Genomic DNA, 19,698 nt, shown 5'->3' on the forward strand with positions numbered 1-19,698 from the left:
GAAGGGAGAGAAGAGCATTATTTCATTAATGTAAAGAAATATATTCACCCTTTTCCTCATCTTTTGATAAAGAAGATGTGTCTTGATTATCAGAACTCCCCATAAGAAAATCTGCATTCTGTAAGACTCTTCTGCATGCAGAAGTTGTCCTTGCTTAAGCACTTTTGTCAACAGAGAATATGGTTGAAGTTATTAGTTCTTAATTGCAAGATTGAAATGATTGAAGGTTAGCATCCTTGTAGAGTTTATTACTACTATTTTAGGTTTGATTTTTAATAATTTTCTATTTCAGAGGAGAGGGAAAGAATTAAAAACCTGGCTCTTCCAGTGTGCCTTTGAATAACTAGTTCCCATGATAAAACCCAATTTAAACAAAATCATTATATTTTGCACTTTACCCTGCTCCTTGTTGGAAGTAACTTGATTTCTTACCCCACCCCAATTCTCTTAGAGAATGTTTCATCACTTTGTCCATTTACGCTCCCAAATGGCATTACAATACATATATTGCACTTTTGTCTAGGCTGCTCTCCCATTTTATTCACTTAGTCATTAATGGGGTTTTTTTTTTGCATTTTGTCATTTTATTATTTCACTGTTTTATGATAGCATTATATTACTATTGTTTTAATGTTTTTTATTTTATCTACTTGAAAATGTTGTTTTTATATGTATTTAATTTTGTTTATTATTTGTTCCTTGGGGTTGGCCCCGTGTTAGCCGCCCCAAGTTCCTGCGGGAAACTGGAGGCAGGATAGAAAAATAAAGTATTATTATTATTATATTATTATTAAAGAATATTTAGACTAGTTTTGGTCTGAAATGTTTTCCATATTAGGAGGAATAGCTAAAGTGGCTGAGTGGGAAAAGGAAGGTGACTGAGACCAGGAATTGTGGAAGTTGAAGTTCAAAACACCTGGAGAGCCAAAGTCGGCCGGTGCCTGATTAAGAAGAACCGAGTCTTGCCTGGGAGTGGCTAAACAATCCTCAGAACCTGGGTCCATGGTCTATAATCAATCCCATGACAGAGCCAGCTACCTAATTTGTTTTCCCTTCTGACAAGTCCTATTTCTCTAGTTTATTGGAAAGAAGGAAGCCGGGTTCAAGTCAGGCAGTGTCAAAGACAGAACGCTCCAAGTAGAATACAACACAGTTTATTGGGGTTACAGAACTAAAAATTGCCCGTAGGAAACAAAGGACTAGGCAAACACTTGTCTTCAGTGTAAAAAATAACAAAAATAACTTCGTTTGAGTCTAGATAGTTCAAAAGAATAAACCGGATTAAACAGAAGTTTAATCCGGATTAAAACAAAGGTGCTTACTTCAGCCTGGCAATTAAACAAACAAAAACTGGTTAACAAAAGGTCAAAATGAACACAAAACCCAGCAGCAGATTTCCCTCTGCTACTCAAGAGCTACAGAAGTAACTCGGGCTGTTGCTCCTCCGTGCAACGGGCGAAAACCAGGTCCAGGCACTTCAATCAGGGTAACGACGGTCAGCGGGGTCCCAATCCGGTCCGAGGTCGAAAGCCAAATGCAGACGTCTAGGTTCCACAAGTTCCACCGATAGCCACAGAAGGGTTAGTCCAGAGTCGTAGTCAGTCAGTCAGTCCAGCGTCAATCCAGAGTTGGCAATAATGTCCGTCAAAAAGACGACGGAGGTCCAAGCTATCAAGATTAAACACAAGTTGCACAGGAAAAGCCCACACAGTTCCTCCCACCGTCTATGCCCAGTGTCCTTGGTAACTTACGTATACAGCAAACGAATCACACCCGTCTTCAGGAAGTTCCCCAACAAGAGCCCAAGCGTTCGTCCAGATTACCTTGCCCAACGCAATTAGCCATTGATTCTAAACCCTATTTTATGCCAGTTCATAACTCCTCATCGCTGTCAGCTGCTATCCTAATTCCAGGTGCCTCCTCATCATCATCCTCATCAGAACTAACACACCTTTGACTACGCCCCACAGCATCCCCAGCTGTGGATCCCGTTCCATCCCTCCAGCCCGTCCACGGGTCCGATCCTGCAACCCGCCAGTCGCCTCCCATGCTATCATTACCAGGAACACCCAAATCCTCCCTCACACGAGTCCATTCCATGTCATCCTCCTCTGAGCTAACCATCTCTTCCTCCATTCCCTCGGTAAAACCCTCAAAGGAGTCTTCATCAGTTGGTTCTGCAAATAAGTCCCGGAGCCGCTTCCTTTCACGCTCCTCAAAAGAGTCTGACTCTCGAGGAGTCTTACGACCTCGTCTCCTAGTATCGGAGCCAGAAGGCTCAACCATAACAGGCAGAGTACTATAAAATGTCCCCAAGCCAGGAACCAGCTAGGCCCCAGATTCACCTGAGCAATGCAGGAAACTTACTGTGTAATAAAGGGTCCACACACAGATATTCTTTCACTGCTGGAATGCAGGAAGGCTTTATCTTCTGTTACTTAAGAAGATATATATACACAACTATAAACACAATACAGTCTCTATTACAACTCCTCTGTCCTCCATCCACTCTCTACCGCTCCACACAGAGCACAAAACAGAGGAGCTGGCCTCTGCTCCCTCCCTCAGAGTCACAGGCTCAGTCGCATGACTCTGCCAAGTGTCTGAGGCCTACTCGAGGGACTCTGCAGTTTGGCCAGGCCTAAAGGCCTCATTGATTAGAACAGACCACGGAACAACACACTGGTTCAAGATTGGGAAAGGAGTACGGCAGGGCTGTATATTCTCACCCTGTCTATTTAACTTGTATGCAGAACACATCATGCTGAGAAATCCAAGGCTGAAGTTAAAATTGCTGAAACAACCTTAACAACCTTAGATATGTAGATGATACATATCACTTTGATGGCTGAAAGCGAGGGGGAGCTGAGGAGCCTTATAACCAAGGTAAAAGAAGAAAATGCAAACGCTGGATTGCAGTGGAACTAAAAAAAGAAAACAATATTATGACAACCAGACTAACTGATAACTGGCAAATAGAGGGAGAAAACATGGAGGCAGTGACAGACTTTGTATTTCTAGGCATAAAAAAATTAGCCAGGAAATCAAAAGATGTTTACTTCTTGGTAGGAGAGCAATGACCAATCTCGATAAAATAGTGAAGAGCAGAGACATCACACTGGTAACGAAGGTCTGTATAGTTAAAGCAATGGTATTTCCCATAGTAATCGATGGATGCGAGAGCTGGACCATAAGGAAGGCTGAGCGAAGGAAGATAGACGCTTTTGAACTGTGGTGTTGGAGGAAAATTTTGAGAGTGCCTGGGACCTCAAGAAGATCAAACCAGTACATAGGGCAAGATGGATAGATGTTATCTTTGAAGTGACTGGCTTGACCTTGAAGGAGCTGGGAGTGGCAACAGCCGACAGAGAGCTCTGGTATGGACTGGTCCATGAGGTCGCAAAGAGTTGGAAGCGACTGAATGAATAAACAACAACAAAGGTCTCCGTAATTTACCAATTTATATATGCCAATAATTTACGAATTGTGATAGTTTGTATGTCAAGGGTCCTCAAACTTTTAAAGCAGAGGGCCGGTCCATAATCCTTCAGGGGCCAAATTATCATTTGGAAAAAAAACCCGAACAAATTCCTATGCACACTGCACATACCTTATTTGTAGTGCAAAACAACAATAACAATGAAAGAACAATACAATATTTAAAAATGAAAACAATTTTAACCAACATAAACCTATCAGGCTTTCAATAGGAAGTGTGGGCCTTCTTCTGGCCAATGAGATAGGTTAATTAGCATTGTTGTTGTTGTTGTTGTCTGTCTTCAAGTCATTTCAGACTCTGGGCGAGCCTAAGTCTAAAATTATTTATTTATTCATTTACTACTATTTATTTACTACATTTATATCCCACCCTTCTCACCCCGAAGGGGACTCGGAGCAGCTGTATGTACATACAATATATTATATTATTAGCATAGCACAATATTAGTATTATATATTACTATATTGAACTATACCACTAAACTGTAATATTATATATAATATATAACATATAATTAATATTATTATATGGTATTATATTTAGTATTATATTGTATAAAATGATAATATTATTATCAATATAAGTATATACAATATATTATATTATTAAAACTGATATAAAAAATTATATTTACACATAGCAGGCATTAGCATGGAATGTAAATTTGGGAGGGGGATTCCGGTCATCAGTAGTAAAGGGACAAACAGCCGTAGTCCTAGGTCAAGTGCCAGAGTGGGGTCGAGTCGATTGGAAACTCGTTCTCTCTCCAACTTGAGTTCCATTCCCAGGCATACGGCCGAGAAGGTGCTACCAACGCCCTTCCTTTTCCTGCTACTATTCAATGCTAGGTCTATTGTTAACAAAACTGCTACCCTCTCTTACCTTATTCTCGATCAAGCAGCGGACCTGGTTTGTATTACAGAGACCTGGGTCCGTGAGGGTGATAACATTCCCTCACATGAACTGACACCTCCAGGCTTCCAGATATTTCAACAGCCATGGAGTGTGGGACGGGGTGGAGGAGTAGCAATACTCTCCCGTGATTATTTTACCATCAAAGTTATTCCAACTCCAAAGATAGCTGGTATTGAGTGTGTTGGTGGAGTCTTGGCTAGTAGGGTATCCCTAGCCATTCTTGTAGTTTACTGCACACCTGGTTCTCCGGGAGAGAGTCTGCTTAATTTATTAGATCTTGTGGCGGACTGGGTCTTAAAGTTCTCCAGACTTATTGTTCTGGGTGACTTTAATGTACATGTCGAGGCACTGTCATCTTGACTAAGTGACTAAGGACCTAATACCAACCTTTGAAGCTCTGGGGCTCTCATTACTCAAGACTCGCCCTACTCATTGGGCTGGTCACACTCTAGACTTGATTTTTAATATCGGAGTACGAACATCTCTATCCACGGTAATTGATGTTCCCTGGTCTGATCACGCTGTCCTGAAGGCCCGGATTGAGATTCCATCTCCTCCGCTCCATCTTGCCAAACCAATCTTTGCTCGGTCTGTAATGGGTTAGATGAGGGCCAACAACCTGAAGCTTAGTCCTGATAAGACAGAGGTTCTCCAAGTCAGTCGTACATCTGATTGGGGTATAGGGTGGCTACCTGTGCTTGACAGGGTCACACTCCCCCTGAAGGCACAGGCTCGCAGCTTGGGCGTCCTCCTGGATTCGTCGCTGTCACTTGACAGGTGTCGGCGGTGGCCGGGAAGGCCTTTGCACAACTAAAGCTAGTGCACCAACTGTGACCGTACCTCGAGAAATCTGACTTGACCATGATGGTCCACGCTCTAGTTACCTCAAGGATGGACTACTGTAATGCACTCTGTGTGGGGCTGCCTTTGAAGACTGGTCCGGAAACTGCAGTTGGTACAGTGGTCGGTAGCTATGTTACTAACCGGAGCTGCTTACAGGGAGCGGTCAACCACCCTGTTCAAGCGGCTCCACTGGCTGCTGATAACTTTCCGGGTCCAATTCAAGGTGCATGTTATTACCTATAAAGCTCTAAACGGTTCGGGACCTCCTATCTTCGTGACTGCGTCATCCCCTATGAACCCACACGATCTCTGAGATCTTCCAGGGAGGCGCTCCTCTCGCTTCCATCTTCCTCACAACTGCGTTTGGTGGGGACGAGAGAGAGGGCCCTCTTGGCCGTGGCCCCCCATCTCTGGAACTCCCTCCCCAGGGAGATTAGGTTAGCTCCCTTTCTACCCTCCTTCAGGAAACAACTGAAGACTTGGATGTTTCGGCAGGCCTTCAGTGAGACAGTCATTAATTAAACAGCCCCAAATGGTTTTTAATAATCTGTCTTGTATTTATTATGTCCTTACCATTTATGTGATTTAACTGCATTTTTTATCCTTGTACTGTTGTTTTAATTGACTGGTTTTAACTGTTATAATACTCTTGTTTCATATTGTATTACTGTTTTATCTTTTTATATTGAGATTTGTATTATGTTGTCGTTTATTTTGTCCTTATGTTGTTTGGGCCTCTGCCCCATGTAAGCCGCCCGGAGTCCCCGCGGGGAGATGGTGGTGGAGTATAAATATAGTTATTATTATTATTATTATTATTATTATTATTATTATTATTATTATTATTAAGTCAATCACCCCAAAGTCCAGTAGTATGCAAATTGGCAGCATTGGGTTTGTGTGCCAAGTTTGGTCCAGATCCATCATTGGTGGGGTTCAGAGAGCTCATGGAATGCAGGTGAACTATAAGTCCACCAGTATTCCCAGTTGGTGATGTTGAATTTGTGTGCCAAGTTTGGTCCATATTTTTCATCAGATGGGTTCAGTGTTCTCTGAATACAGGTTAATTATAACTCCTGAATGTATGCAAAGTTGACGGTGTTGGGTCTGTGTGGCAAGTTAGTTCCAGCTCCATCATTCGGGTTCTTAGATTGCAGGAGAACTATACATCCCAGTCCCTACAATTCCTATAAATTATGGTGAATTCTCCCCAAACCTCTCTCTGTAATATGTTCAGTTGCTGTGTGCCATAGAAAAGAATAGGAAACAGTTAAGGGAGAGGCAGTGGGCGAGGTCATTCAAATTCCACACCAATGGAGAGAGAAAAGAACACTGGGATGTGCTCGCTGTAACCTGCAGTGTCAGTGGAGGGAGGGCTTTGGTGGCTCCCCAGCACTGTGGGTTAAACATGTTTGTGGAGGTGGGAGGCCGTCTGTGTAAGTGGACACTTCTGCCACATACACACATACAAATTTTTACTTTTATTATGTGTACAGATTATTAGACTAACTCTAAACGGCTGACTGCTGCAGCCCTTATTGGGCTTTCTGATGCTGAGCACTGCATTCTGGGAAATTTAGTTTAGGACAAGGCCTTTTGAATTTTCTGCCACAGGGGGCCTCACCTATCCAAACTATGTTTCTCTAGAATGTTCTGTGTTCTTACCGTGTTTCCCCTAAAATAAGACCTCCCCAAAAAATAAGACCTAGTAGGGGTTTGAGGGGGGATTTGCCAAATATAAGGCCTCCCCTGAAAGTAAGACCTAGCAACTAAGGCTGCAGCAACATTGGGAAGCTTGGCTGCAGGGCAGAAGCAGCACTCATCCACACCGGAGGGAGGGAGAGAAAGTGCTTGCTTTCTGTGCCTCCCTGGCTGGCCTTGCCTTGCCTCCCGCCTGTCCCCCAGCCGCGGCTCGAAGAACCTTCCGTCACTGCTGCTGTGCTGCCGTTTCTTCCTTCCGAGACAAGGCTCTGTCCTGGCCATGCTCCCTTCACCCCCAAGGCTTCTGATTGGCTCCTGGTGCCAGGGTGAGGGAGGGTGGGAGGGAAGGAAGAGGGCTTGAACACCCTTTCCACCCATCCTGCTCCTTCTGCTTCTTAAAGGTACAGAACGCATTGGGATTCTCCTCCCATTCTTATTCCTATCCTATGCCATGAAACTTATTATTTTATACTATTATTCTATTACCATATTATTATCATCATATTCTGTTATTATTATATTATCCTATTAATATATTTTATATCATTATATTATATTTTTCTATTATTATTATATCATTATATTATTATATTATTATTATATTATATTTTCATATTATAATATTATTATTCTGTTATTATTATATTCCATTTTATATTATCCTATTAATATATTTTATATCATTCTATTCTATTATTCTATTATTCTATTATTCTATTATTATATCCTATTATTATATTATCCCATTAATATACTGTATATATTATTATTATATTATATTATCATATTATCATTATTATTATAATTATTAATATTATAGTATATTATATTATTCATCATTCATGACTACATTGCAACTAGAATAGAGAGAAATCAGCGTGGAAACCTTGTGAAACCTAAACTGCAAGCGGTACCATAGATTGTTGTACATGTAAATAATAGTAGTAACAAGAAATTCTTGATAGGATTCACAGTTTGCCTGGTTCTGCTGATTTGTGATGACAACTACTTTACAGGGCAGCCCTTCCTTATAGCTACTGGCAAACAGCTTCGGTCTAGCAGTGGCCTCTTTGACTTTACCGATGTTGCTTAATGCTTATATTGCAAATTAAACTGACCTTGGGAGGCTTTTGAATGTTACAGAATCTTACCAAAAATTATTGGTGATTGTTTTGATTCTTAAAATTTTCTCTCTCCCCCCCCCCCCTGCTTTTTCGCATGTTTCTTAACAGCAATTCATTTGCACGAATATGACGAATTACTAATGACTTACGGGACTAACAATAATTTTGCACAGCCCTAATCGAGCAGTATTCCATTTTTTTTCCAGGTTGGACTTTGTTTATTTGCATTATTTACTACAAACAGGCTGCTGCAACCTCTACCGTCATTCTCCTGCTTTTCTTAACATTCACCCACTAAAAAGCTTCCAGATAAATAATGGGCTGAATGGGTGCAAAAAACTTTTTTTAAAAAAACAAGCTGCTTTGTTAGAGGCTTCATTAACTGATGTATCCCTGTATTGCAGTGGTTTGGATGGGGAAATTAAGGACATTGAGGCACAGGTGATTATTTTTCATCATTACTTTTTGTTCAGAAATGTTGATAACCAGGTGATGTTCCTGCAGAGCAGGATAAATTTTAGGCCTGGCCTTAGACTTTGTATTGTTATTCAATATCTCTAAGAATGACTTGTATAAAAGAATTCATTACATTCTCTGTATTCCTTCATCCCAGCATACAGAATCAGAATTCACAAACTGAAGAAATGGGTCAAAGCTAAAAAATGAACTTCAGTAAGGATGAAAATCATTTTAAGCAGATGTCAAAGGGTGGATAACACCTGGCTTGTTAGCAATCTATATATATATAAAAGAGTGATGGCATCACGGCGACCCACAAAACAACAAAACTACAGGCCCCCCAACCTCGAAATTTGACAACACAACCCATCATCCACGCCTCTAGGTTGATACAACAAAAAGAAAAGAAAAGTAAAGTCCTAATTAGAGGGAGAGTAGTAATTGTTTTTATCCAATTGCTGCCAGTTAGAAGGCTAAGCTCCACCCACTTGGTCTCCTAGCAATCTACTCAGCCCAGGGGACAGGCACAGTTAGGCCTCACTTAGGCTTCTTCCACAGATTATCAGATTTGAACTGGATTATATGGCAGTGTAGACTCAAGGCCCTTCCACACAGCTATATAACCCATTTAGAATCTTATATTATCTGCTTTGAACTGGATTATCTTGAGTCCACACTGCCATATAATCCACTTCAGTGTGCATACTAAACATAAAGACAACCATACAACAGACATTCAATACCACCACTACCTCAACAATTTCTCACCAACACCACCAGACAACGCCACAGCAACGCGTGGCCAGGCACAGCTAGTATGTATATAAAGCAGCTAAAGAACTTAGTAGAACATGAACTAATCATGAGTGAGCTGTGTTGGTGCAACAGGAAAAAATAGTAAATGTGGTTCTAGGCTTCTTTCAGAAAAAGTATAGGATAACAGCTCAAGGAAAATTATAGTATCACTGTGTCCACTTATGGGCATCACAGTCTAAAAGGATGTTGACAGGCTCACAGTCAAGATTTTTAAGGGTGTGGAAACCAGGTCTTGTCAGGAATGTTTGGAAGAGCTGGGTGCATTTAGCATGATCAAGAGTAAAACTGTTTGCCCTTAAGAGACATTTAATGTGTTCCATACAGTATGCATTTTGGTTGAAGAATCAAAACAAATCAAAAATACAATGCTGAATGGTGCCACAATAAATTTTGCGTGGGAATTGAGAGACATTGCAAATGCAGACCATTTTAAGAAATAAAACACCCACATCCCAAGCATTCATAATGTGCGATGTTATTCATGAGGTTTGGGCAATTAGAATAAACTTCAGGCTTGAGGGGAAACTCTCATGCCTTATTGAAGAGGGTCCTCCTCAAACAAGAAAAGAAAGATGAGCCAAGATAGCTGACTCCAACCGAGAAAGTGATTGAGTCTTCATTTGGCATCCTTCCATAGTAGAACGTGAGCCAAACATGTAGTTCCTGAAACAGTTCAAGAGATGGAGTCACATCCTGAGCCATTTTTCCCTAGATGATGCTTTAGTTACAGACCAGAGCAGGCATGGGCAAACTTCAGACATCCAGGTGTTTTGGACTTCAACTTCCACAGTTCCTAACAGCTGGTAAACTAGCTGGGATTTCTGGGAGTTAAAGTCCAAAACACCTGGACGGCCAAGTTTGCCCATGACTGAACTAGAGCATTCTGTAAAAAGCAAGGCTTAGCCAGCCTTAACATGAACACACTGGAGTAATTAGGCCGGTTGGAATGATTTATAGGCCACTATTAACTCTCATGACCAGAGCCGTCTATTTGTTGTAAGTAATACTGCAAAAGCCACTGTGTCACCATGCTCCATATTTCTTGCTTTTTTTATTTCTGGACTGTGGGTTGCTTATTGTATTTTTCTCCTTGGTTTCTCCCAGAATTGCATTGGAGACTGCTTAGATTGCTTTTTATGCCAAGGCCTCAGATTACCTTATTGACTTTTTCCCCACAACCCTATAGTGGCTTGGTTTCTCCTCTGATTGTTCCTTAGTCCATAAATGCATACACTGAGACAATTGGTAACCTTTATAAATCTTCACTCTTTTGTAACTCCAAACTGACTGGAGCTTTTCGATGGTAGGTGGCCAAGATACTCAGAGTACCCACTTTTCTTTCTCAACCCCCACTTTTCTTTCTCAATTTAAACATTTTAAATATAGAGGGAAGAACAAGTCTAGCGCAGCATAATATCAGGTTCTACTAAATTCTGTGGGATTTACATCTGACTTCTATTTAATGCAATCTTACATTCATACAGAAGGAAGACTCGCTGTGTTTAGTGCTTCCAAGATATCTTGTACAGTTCTATCTGTGCTGGTTTTGTACATCTTCTAGCAGGGAAGTAAACAAACTGATCCTGTGATAGAAATGCTGCTCAGTTTTCTAGAAGTGATCATTCTTCCTGGACTTGGTGGCAAACCTCCCTGCAAAGTGCATATGTGAAATTCTTTGTTTGATTTGTTAGCCTAGTACACAAACTGCAAAGGAATGGCACTTAGGAATTTGTGTAGCTTCTGGTTCCACTAACTCAGGGCTCTTCTACATAGACCCTAAATTTCAAGAGAAACTGGGATAAAAGGGGGTGTCTAGATGACACTTGCTGGAAATGTGTGCTGTATCAGCTGAAAAACAAGGATTTAAAAAGTGCACTTATAAATCCGATATGGCCTATACTGCATATTCACATCACTGTATACCCCTGCACACACGAAAAGCATGGCACGTCATTGTGATATGCTGGTTTGGACTGCTTCAGTGCATGTGCATATTTTGAAATCCTGAAAGAGCTGATGAGGGCTGTAAATAGATGGAACCACAGACACAAAGGCGGCTAAATAGAAGCACAAATGGAAAGCAGTTCCCATGAAAACTCTCTGCAACCATTCCTTTGTTCTCATATTTATGAAATTAAAACACAGCTTGAATTTACACAGTGGGCACCAACATGGTAGGCCAGTGAACCCAAAGGGAAGCGGGGTTCAAGAGGGCAAACCTAAAAGGCAACAGGAGGGTGAGGAGAGATAATGACAAGAAATCTGCTTGTGTGCACATTTGTATATCTGCATCAGCGCTTATGCCGGGGACTATTTGCTGGGACTGAGAGCTCCGTGTTTGGACCTGTTTTCTTGGGGAAAGAGGGGTGGTAACTATTCTGAGAGCTAATGACCTGCACTTGGAATATTTTTGGAAATTAGGAATAATGAAAGAGGTTTTACTGTAATTATGTTATTTACCCACAGTTCTATTAATGTCAGTTTAAATGAAATGTATTATTTGGTATAAAGTTGATACATTTATTATTTACAAAACAAAATGAACGGGCTTCACTTTGTTCACTTTGTTGTGCCTGAAAACAAAACAAAGTCAACTCAGGAAAGATTGTTGAGAGTACAGTGAAAAATAGAAAACTAAACTTTCTAGGATTTCATTTGAATTACTTGTAGATTAATGTGCTTAGCTAGAAATGTTCATCATCAGCCTACAATAATTTATTCTGAAGTCAAAGTAGATAGGGAAGGTAGTATTCTTTACAGGTGATCTATATGCTAGATGAAGACTCCCTGCTCCTCAAATACTTTTTAAAAAGCAACACTGAAAATGTTTGCCACCGAACCCTCCCTAAGAAACATGGGGACAATTTTGCCATGCATTCCTCTCTTTTAGACGTAGATAGACCTTTAAAAAAACATGGGAATAGAGGAGCCCTACCAAAGCCCCTGAGGGGAGAAGTGCAGTCCTCTATTGCTATCATACAAATGTTTAAGTATATGGAATTTCTAAAAGTCAGAGGACCTCTTTGATATGAATGAAGAAGTCTAATAATTTTGTTCTTTTTTTCCCCAGGAGACGCTTATAGACTGGTGTGATGAAAAGGAACTAAACTTGATTCTAACAACTGGAGGAACAGGGTTTGCACCAAGGGATGTCACACCAGAGGTGAGATAATATTTTTCTATAAAACGATCTGTACTTATAAAGCACTAGTTTTGTCCTTCACTGTATAGTAAGTAGTTCAGAAGGTATCTATGTGATATAACATGCAATGCTTTATTTCTAAAAGAAATAAAAATACCTGTGTGAAACAGTTTACAAGAAAGCAATTGATTTTACTGTACTGCAACTTACATATGCGTATTGTCTACTCCGCTGTGTTTCTTCTTATCTCCCTTGTTTTACTAGGTGACATATCTATAACTATGTGTCAGGCATTTTTCTGTGGCAGTGGCTGTCAGGATATAAGATTGGGTTCTCTAGGGAAGTGTGGATAATTACTGGAGAACATGCAAGTCGTTTCACATTCCTACTGAGTATACCCTTTGATTTGCCCTGTAGAAAACGTGTCAATCCACTCCTGTTCTTTTGGTTTTTGTAATTTTTTATCTTCCCAAAGATTTCTTCCACGGGAATCTTGATATTGTGGAACCATTGCAATTATGCTTCTATTAGTTTCCTGTCAGATAACATGTGCAGTGTGGGCAAGACAGGAACCCTTTTTTCTGTGTGTCTTATGGTAGGGGATCCCCAAACAATTGTTTTCTTGGTCCTGGCAAATGTGAATACTCTTCGTGTGTGCATTTCATAATTTTGAATGAGGAAAAGGGGCATGTGTAGTGTGTTAATGAGACCAGCCTAATCACATAGGGTTTTTTTCACATACCACTGGTATCACGTTGGAAAGAAAAATATAGTTGTGGAGAAGGCGGTAGATTTGTATGATATAGTGAGGGACTACACTATATAGATGTTACTCCTATCTTCCTTCTTGTGTGTGGGGGAAGCTGCTCTAGATAATATGTGTTATGGATATTAATACTGACTGTTTTGTGAAAAAGATTAAAGCTTTCATTTTCAATTCATTTTCATACCATCTCTCAGAAATAATGCATCAGATGTAAGGTTACTTGGTTTTGTCATGCATATTGTGTATGTTGGGAGTGACAAATTAATTTAGTTTATAATGTTTTCTTGATGTTCTTTCAATAATTCAAACACATGGCATACATTAATATTTTTATCAGTCTGTTTGAAAAAGAATTTGAAATTGCAAACTTTGTCAGAGAAACAGCTGAATTTCTAATCAATAACATATTTCTTAAAAATTAGGGGAGTGTGTGTGTAAAACAAAGATACTTTGATTATAAGCTTTCAAGCTAGTGTATGAATTATGTGTTCAGTATCAGTGTTCACTTTTACTACTTCTAGACTGTGAAATTTTTATAATCAGCGACTTGTTTGTGCTCATGCTGCAGTTGGGTATACCATGTTGATAAATTTGAAAATAAAATGATGGCTACCCACAAACAGAACCACAGTTGCTGCACATTTGGAAAAGTTGGGAAATGGGTGGGGGTGGATTAAAAGAAGTCAAAAGGAACAACCTCCCCTTTCCAGAGAAACAACAAGAGAACGAAGAAACATGATGTGGGCAAACGAAGTAGGGGAAGTAATACATAAGAGCAAAGTTGTTTTTGCAATGTCTAAATTCAGGCTTTGGACAGTTTGGCAAGGAAAGGAATTAACGAGATGGACAAATTATGGTTGCTCCAGAGTCCTATGCAATTTTTTTTTTTGCAATTTGTATCACCATACGTTTGTTGGAATTTTAAAGCCTAAATTGGTGAAAATAATGGAGGACACAATCTATTTCAGTGGTTGTCACATCAAAATTTACTTGTATATGGGTTTGATCTTGAAATTTTGTAAAGATGACAAAATGTTGAGAAAGATTAATGTGTTCAGTATGACTCCTGGTCATTGCCATTAGCAACTGAGTAAATTAGCAGTTGTGTGTGTACATGCACACATATACCTTCAAATCACCTATTGGCTTATGATGACCCATACAGTTGTATTAGGGACCCATACGGTTGTATTTCCTAATACAACTAATACAGTTGTATTAGGGGAAAAGTAGGCAGAGGCCTTCCCCTGAAATAAAGCCTGTAGCACCTGGTATTCATAGTGCTATATACGGCTTCAAGATGCCTGTTGACTTATGATGGCACAATTAACTTTACTGGGTTTTCTTAGGAAAGGAAGACTCAACTGTGTATTTGTTGACTGTTTTGCATCCAAGTACTAACCTGAGCTAACCTTACTCAGCTTCGAAGATCAAGACAGGACCTTGGGTTTGTTGTGTTTTAATGATTAATAATTTATCCTTTAGCTTTCTTCATCTTAATTTCTTTATGGGTTAAAACATTCTAACATTAGGAAAAGAAAAGACCCCCTCTCTCCAAAAAAAAGATTTGCTTTATAGTCTTATCATCATCATCATCATAGTATCACTTATTTTTCCATTAAGAGTCAAATCAGATAGTATCAGTGTCAAATCTGATAGCATCAGCATTCACAAAAATAACATGAAGAGATTTGCTACAAGCTGTAATACAAATAAATGAGATAATTGATTAAATTATGCATGGAATGAACCATAGTAAGTGCCATTTGACATTTTTCTCCCAAATAGCCAAGCATCCTGCATCTTATTGTGTAAGGAGAAGTGCAGAGTACACCTATGGTGACTGCCCCAGGAACAAAACTGATCATGCCGATTCAGCATTATTCTACCAGCAGGACTTCCCACTCCATTCAGTAGAATATCCGCCAAGATTTTTAACACAGAGTGGGATTGCTCAGAGAGAATTGTGTAGAATTATCCATAGGAAAATTCCATAGAAAGATAGAAAACCCAATTTGGTGATTTACTGATCTATTTTGCAACATAATAATACTATATTTGATCCTGCTTTTAAAGAAATGAACAATACTTCATTGTTACTTTATAAGCTGTCAAAAGAGAGATTGGCTGATTAATTTTGCAGAAACAGAATCATGACAGGTCAATTCTACAATCTGTAGTCCCCTCTCTAACTACATTTCCAGTTGCCAAACCATTTCTGCAAGTGAATGACTGTCCCCTGGTGGCACAATGGGTTAAATCCCTTGTGCTGGCAGGACTGCTGACTTAAAGGTTGGGTTGCTAACCTGAAGGTTGCTGGTTCGAATCCAACCAGGGGAGAGCGTGGATGACAGAGGAGCATGAGCGAAGCCTCCCACAAACATGGTAAAAGAGCAAACATCCGCGCGTCCCCTGGGCAACATCCTTGCAAATGGCCAATTCTCTCACACCAAAAGCGACTTGCAGTTTCTCAAGTCACTCCAGACACAAATAAAAATCTGTAATCCAATGCCTCTTGTAAGCAATGTAATTGTGTTGATATTTTAATATTTCTTTAATATTTTAATATTTTTCCTTTAATTCAGAGCAGTTAATTTGATATACAGTTTGCCCACCAAATTGTTTGGGGTTAGGGACACAGGACCCCTCAAAAATGAAAAACCGCAAATAATAAAATTGCTGGGTTTTAACCTGAGAAAACACCTCCTAAGAAATATCTGATTTTTCAGCATGACTCTGTGGTCAATTTCTGTTGGATTGTACTGAAAGACATAGATTCCTAGAAAGATGTTCTCTCTAGGAATCTCAAGGTCTTTCAGGATCACTCTATGATCAACTTTCCATCAGAAGTTGACCTAGAGTTGGGAAAGAAGCCCTGGTATTGCATTATTATCAATTTATAATAACAATAAGATGGATAAAAAGAAAAAGAAGCAATAACAAATTTATTGACAATAGCAAGATTGCTTATAGCAAGGAACTGGAGAAAAGTAATAAATGTTCAGATTGAAGAATGGTATAAGGAAGTATGGAAATTGGCAATAAATGATAAACTAACATGCAAATTAAAAGTTAAAAGAGGGATATGGGAAAAAATGATTTTGTGGCTGTATGGGGAAAATTTATTGAGAAAGGACTTCAAAAAAGGGATGGAGGGCTACTGCCTCAGGAGAAATGAGATTTTGGTTGGACAATATATAAGAAGTGGCTCGGGGTGGGAGGGGGGGATACACAGTGGTGAAGAAATATAGATGGACAAATGTTAACATTGTAGTAGATACAAATCAACAATAGATATAAAATAATTATGCAAGTATTGTATGATACATTATATATCTGCTATGTGATAAAAGTAATTATTGTATGAAAAATTTTAAATTCAATAAAACCTATTTAATTTTTTTAAAAAAAATAATAAGAAATAATAAAAAGAGTATAGTGATATCTGCACTGTAGCAGGCATTGCAGAAGAGCAGTCATTTTATGCAATTCTATCTTTATTTGTAGTCAATTTGTTAGTAGCCAATTTTTTTAGTCAATGTTTTTAATATATTGCGATGTTTTGGTGCTAAATTCATAAATACAGTAATTACTACATAATGTTAAAAAAAGAGTTGGGATCTATAGAATATTTTAATTAAATCCATAAAGTCAAATATGTGAAAGTCGAATCCGCAAATGTGAAGGGCTGACTGTAATCCAATCATACATAAAATACTTCTTAGCTGTATAAGTAATAACTAACTGATAGCACAAAAATATCTTAGGCTAAAAAAACAAAGAACTAATTTAGTCTCTTCTGGAAGATCTCTTTTGTACACATACCAGAGACTGGAGTAGAGTACTGTTTGGTGGAGTCTTTCTCAGCTTGTTCCATACTCTGTTTTACAGAACCATGTTGATTGATCAGAGATCTAGAAATAAATGCTGTAGGTTCTGGTTGTATCGATATGATACTGTCAGATGAAACCACAGGGTATGCTTCTTTCTGGGCACATTTTTTCCCTCAGAGGAAGGAAGCATAGTTTGTGCCTACTGTGATGTGTCAGGAACTGGAAGAAAGGGAGATGGTTATAAACTCTGTGTGTAATAGTCTGCAAATGTATTGAATGTTTATTCATGGGAAGAAAACATGGGAAAGGTAGTTAATGCTTTTGTCATTCCTCTTAGAGAAGTGGATACCTCATCTAGAAAACATGTTGGATTACTGTCAGAAATGCTAGGGTTGGCATGAACCTGCTTTCCTTATGTACATTTTCAATGATGTTTATATTTCTGGCTTATTTCAGAGTCCTTGCCTTATGCTATTATGGGCCCTAGAAGCTCTCATCATATGCTGTTTGTTACCCACCCAGGAATTAGTGCTTTCAGCTCCCAGGGTTCCACTGAGGCTAATCTCCTTACATATGTCATTCCTAGCAGTCTGGATAACAATGACATTGAGAGGGCTGTTCTTATATGACATACTCAGAATGAGACTGCTGAACATCTTCTGAACAACAGATTTACGTGTTCGTGGCTAATCCCTTCTCCTTCCAGCAGTGTTATTCAGTAATGGTAGGTCTTTCTCCTATGTACCTTCCCACAGCACCAGCCACTGGGCTGTTTAATTATAGTAAGGTGCTTGTCTCTCCACCTTCAGTGGTGTACAGTAATAATAAGCTAAAATGGTATCCATGCTCATTGGGGAACAGTGGGACAAGGAATGCCATTTCTTCTTCCACAACCTATAAGGTCTATTACTACTCTAGAAGTTTGGGGAGTACATTCTGCAAGAGTTGTTGGTCTCAAAATGAAAGGGATCTCCACATCAATTTCCTTAAACTTTTGGCTGTTATAAAAGTTTTCAGATCCTTTTGGCAGATAGTGCAAAGTAGGGTATTTTAGGTAAGTATGGACAGTACATTGGTTTTTTGCCTAAACAAAAAGGGAGTCACATGTTATCCTTCTCCACCTCGTGATGGAACTATGGAAGTAGTGCATTCCAGGAGTCATCTGCCCATCTGCAATTCACCTTCTGGGAGAGAATAACATTATTACAAATGCTCTAAACAGGCCAACTGTGCCCTCTCATGACTAGAAGATGCATATGGGAACTCTCTAAAACACATTCGAGGTATGAACATAAACCAGCTTGTGTTACCTCCAAAGCAGGCAGTGCAAGATCTTCTGCTCATGATCTCATAAAGAGACAGGCTCTCACCGATGTGTGTTCCTGTATGAATAGATTGGACCCATCATGTATGCTTTTCCACCATTCCCTCTCTTCACTAAGTTGATTACATAGATCAGACAAGATAGAGCCAAGTGCATATTAGTACCTCTGTAATGGACCAAACAACCATCAATTGTTCCTCTGTTGCATTTTTCCCAAGGGCAGTATTGGCAGCTGCCACTACATCAAAATGATCTGTCTCTGTTAGGTCTATGTCTTCATGTCACCTAAGGTTACTCACATAGAAGATGGCATTCCTTGTTTTAGTCACCTTTGCTAAGAGAGCCAATGCTTCTTGCTTCTGTTTTCATTGAGACAAAATGATCCTATGGCCAGATTCCTTCCAAAAGCGGTATCTGCTTTACATCTGAATCAAGACATTGCTTTTCCACCATTCCTCCAAAATTCTGCAACTGATCCGGAACACTTTCCACTCACTGGATGGCTGCCAGGCTCCAGCCTTTTATATTGATAGTTCTTCTGCTTCTAGAAAGACACAGAGACATCTTGTCTGTCACTCATCTACCAAGAAAGGAGTTCCTGTCTCAGCTCAATATGTTTCCAAATGGGTTGCAGTAACCATTTGTCTGATCTATGAACTTCTTGGCAAACAGCTTTCTGCTTAAGTGAGAAGTCACTCAACTAGGGTGATGGCAGCATTGAATGCTTTCTTGAGAGAGGGTCCTCTGCATGAAATCTTTAAAGCTGCTACACTGTCATACTTTCTGACTTTCATCTCTCATTATAGACTGGTCACCATGTGGCTGTCTTTGGGAGAGCTGCCCTTTTTTCTATGTAGCATAACACTCTCTTTTCCTATGATTAGTAGTTTGCTTGTCTCCCATTTGTGTGAGTCATGAAGGAGAAGTTGTTTAACTATAACTAGTACTTTGAGTTGTCATTTTGAACACACAACACTCCGCTCATTCTCCCCTCATTGTGTCCTGCCTAACCTTAGATCCTGGGTTGCATCATTACTGTCCAGGGAACTGGAGGTTTAGGTGGAAAGCAAGCTGGTTTGCTTACAGGAAATGAACAAAGTTACTATCATAACACTCAGGGAAGTTCCAAATGATGCACTGTGCAGAAACAGGTAACCCATTTGTGTGAGTTCACAGATGACAACTCAAAGAACTGCTGTTACTTGTAAGCAATTTATCCTTGCTGAATACACAACATTTAAAAATACACCCCTCCAATATACAGACCATGCTATTA

General features: G+C 39.5%; 1 protein-coding gene across 31 annotated transcripts in view; it reads left to right on the forward strand.

Moving 5' to 3' along the window:
- gphn (gephyrin) overlaps positions 1–19,698 on the forward strand; it is a 334,022-nt gene that overhangs the window by 116,617 nt on the left and 197,707 nt on the right. For all 31 annotated transcript variants that reach the window (XM_062968004.1, XM_062968007.1, XM_062968014.1 and 28 more), the window contains one exon: positions 12,428–12,520. In XM_062968004.1, coding sequence (XP_062824074.1) covers positions 12,428–12,520 — 93 coding nt within the window. The remainder of the gene's footprint in view (positions 1–12,427; positions 12,521–19,698) is intronic.

This window comes from Anolis carolinensis, chromosome 1 (assembly GCF_035594765.1).
Source record: "Anolis carolinensis isolate JA03-04 chromosome 1, rAnoCar3.1.pri, whole genome shotgun sequence".
Lineage (NCBI taxonomy): Eukaryota > Metazoa > Chordata > Lepidosauria > Squamata > Dactyloidae > Anolis > Anolis carolinensis.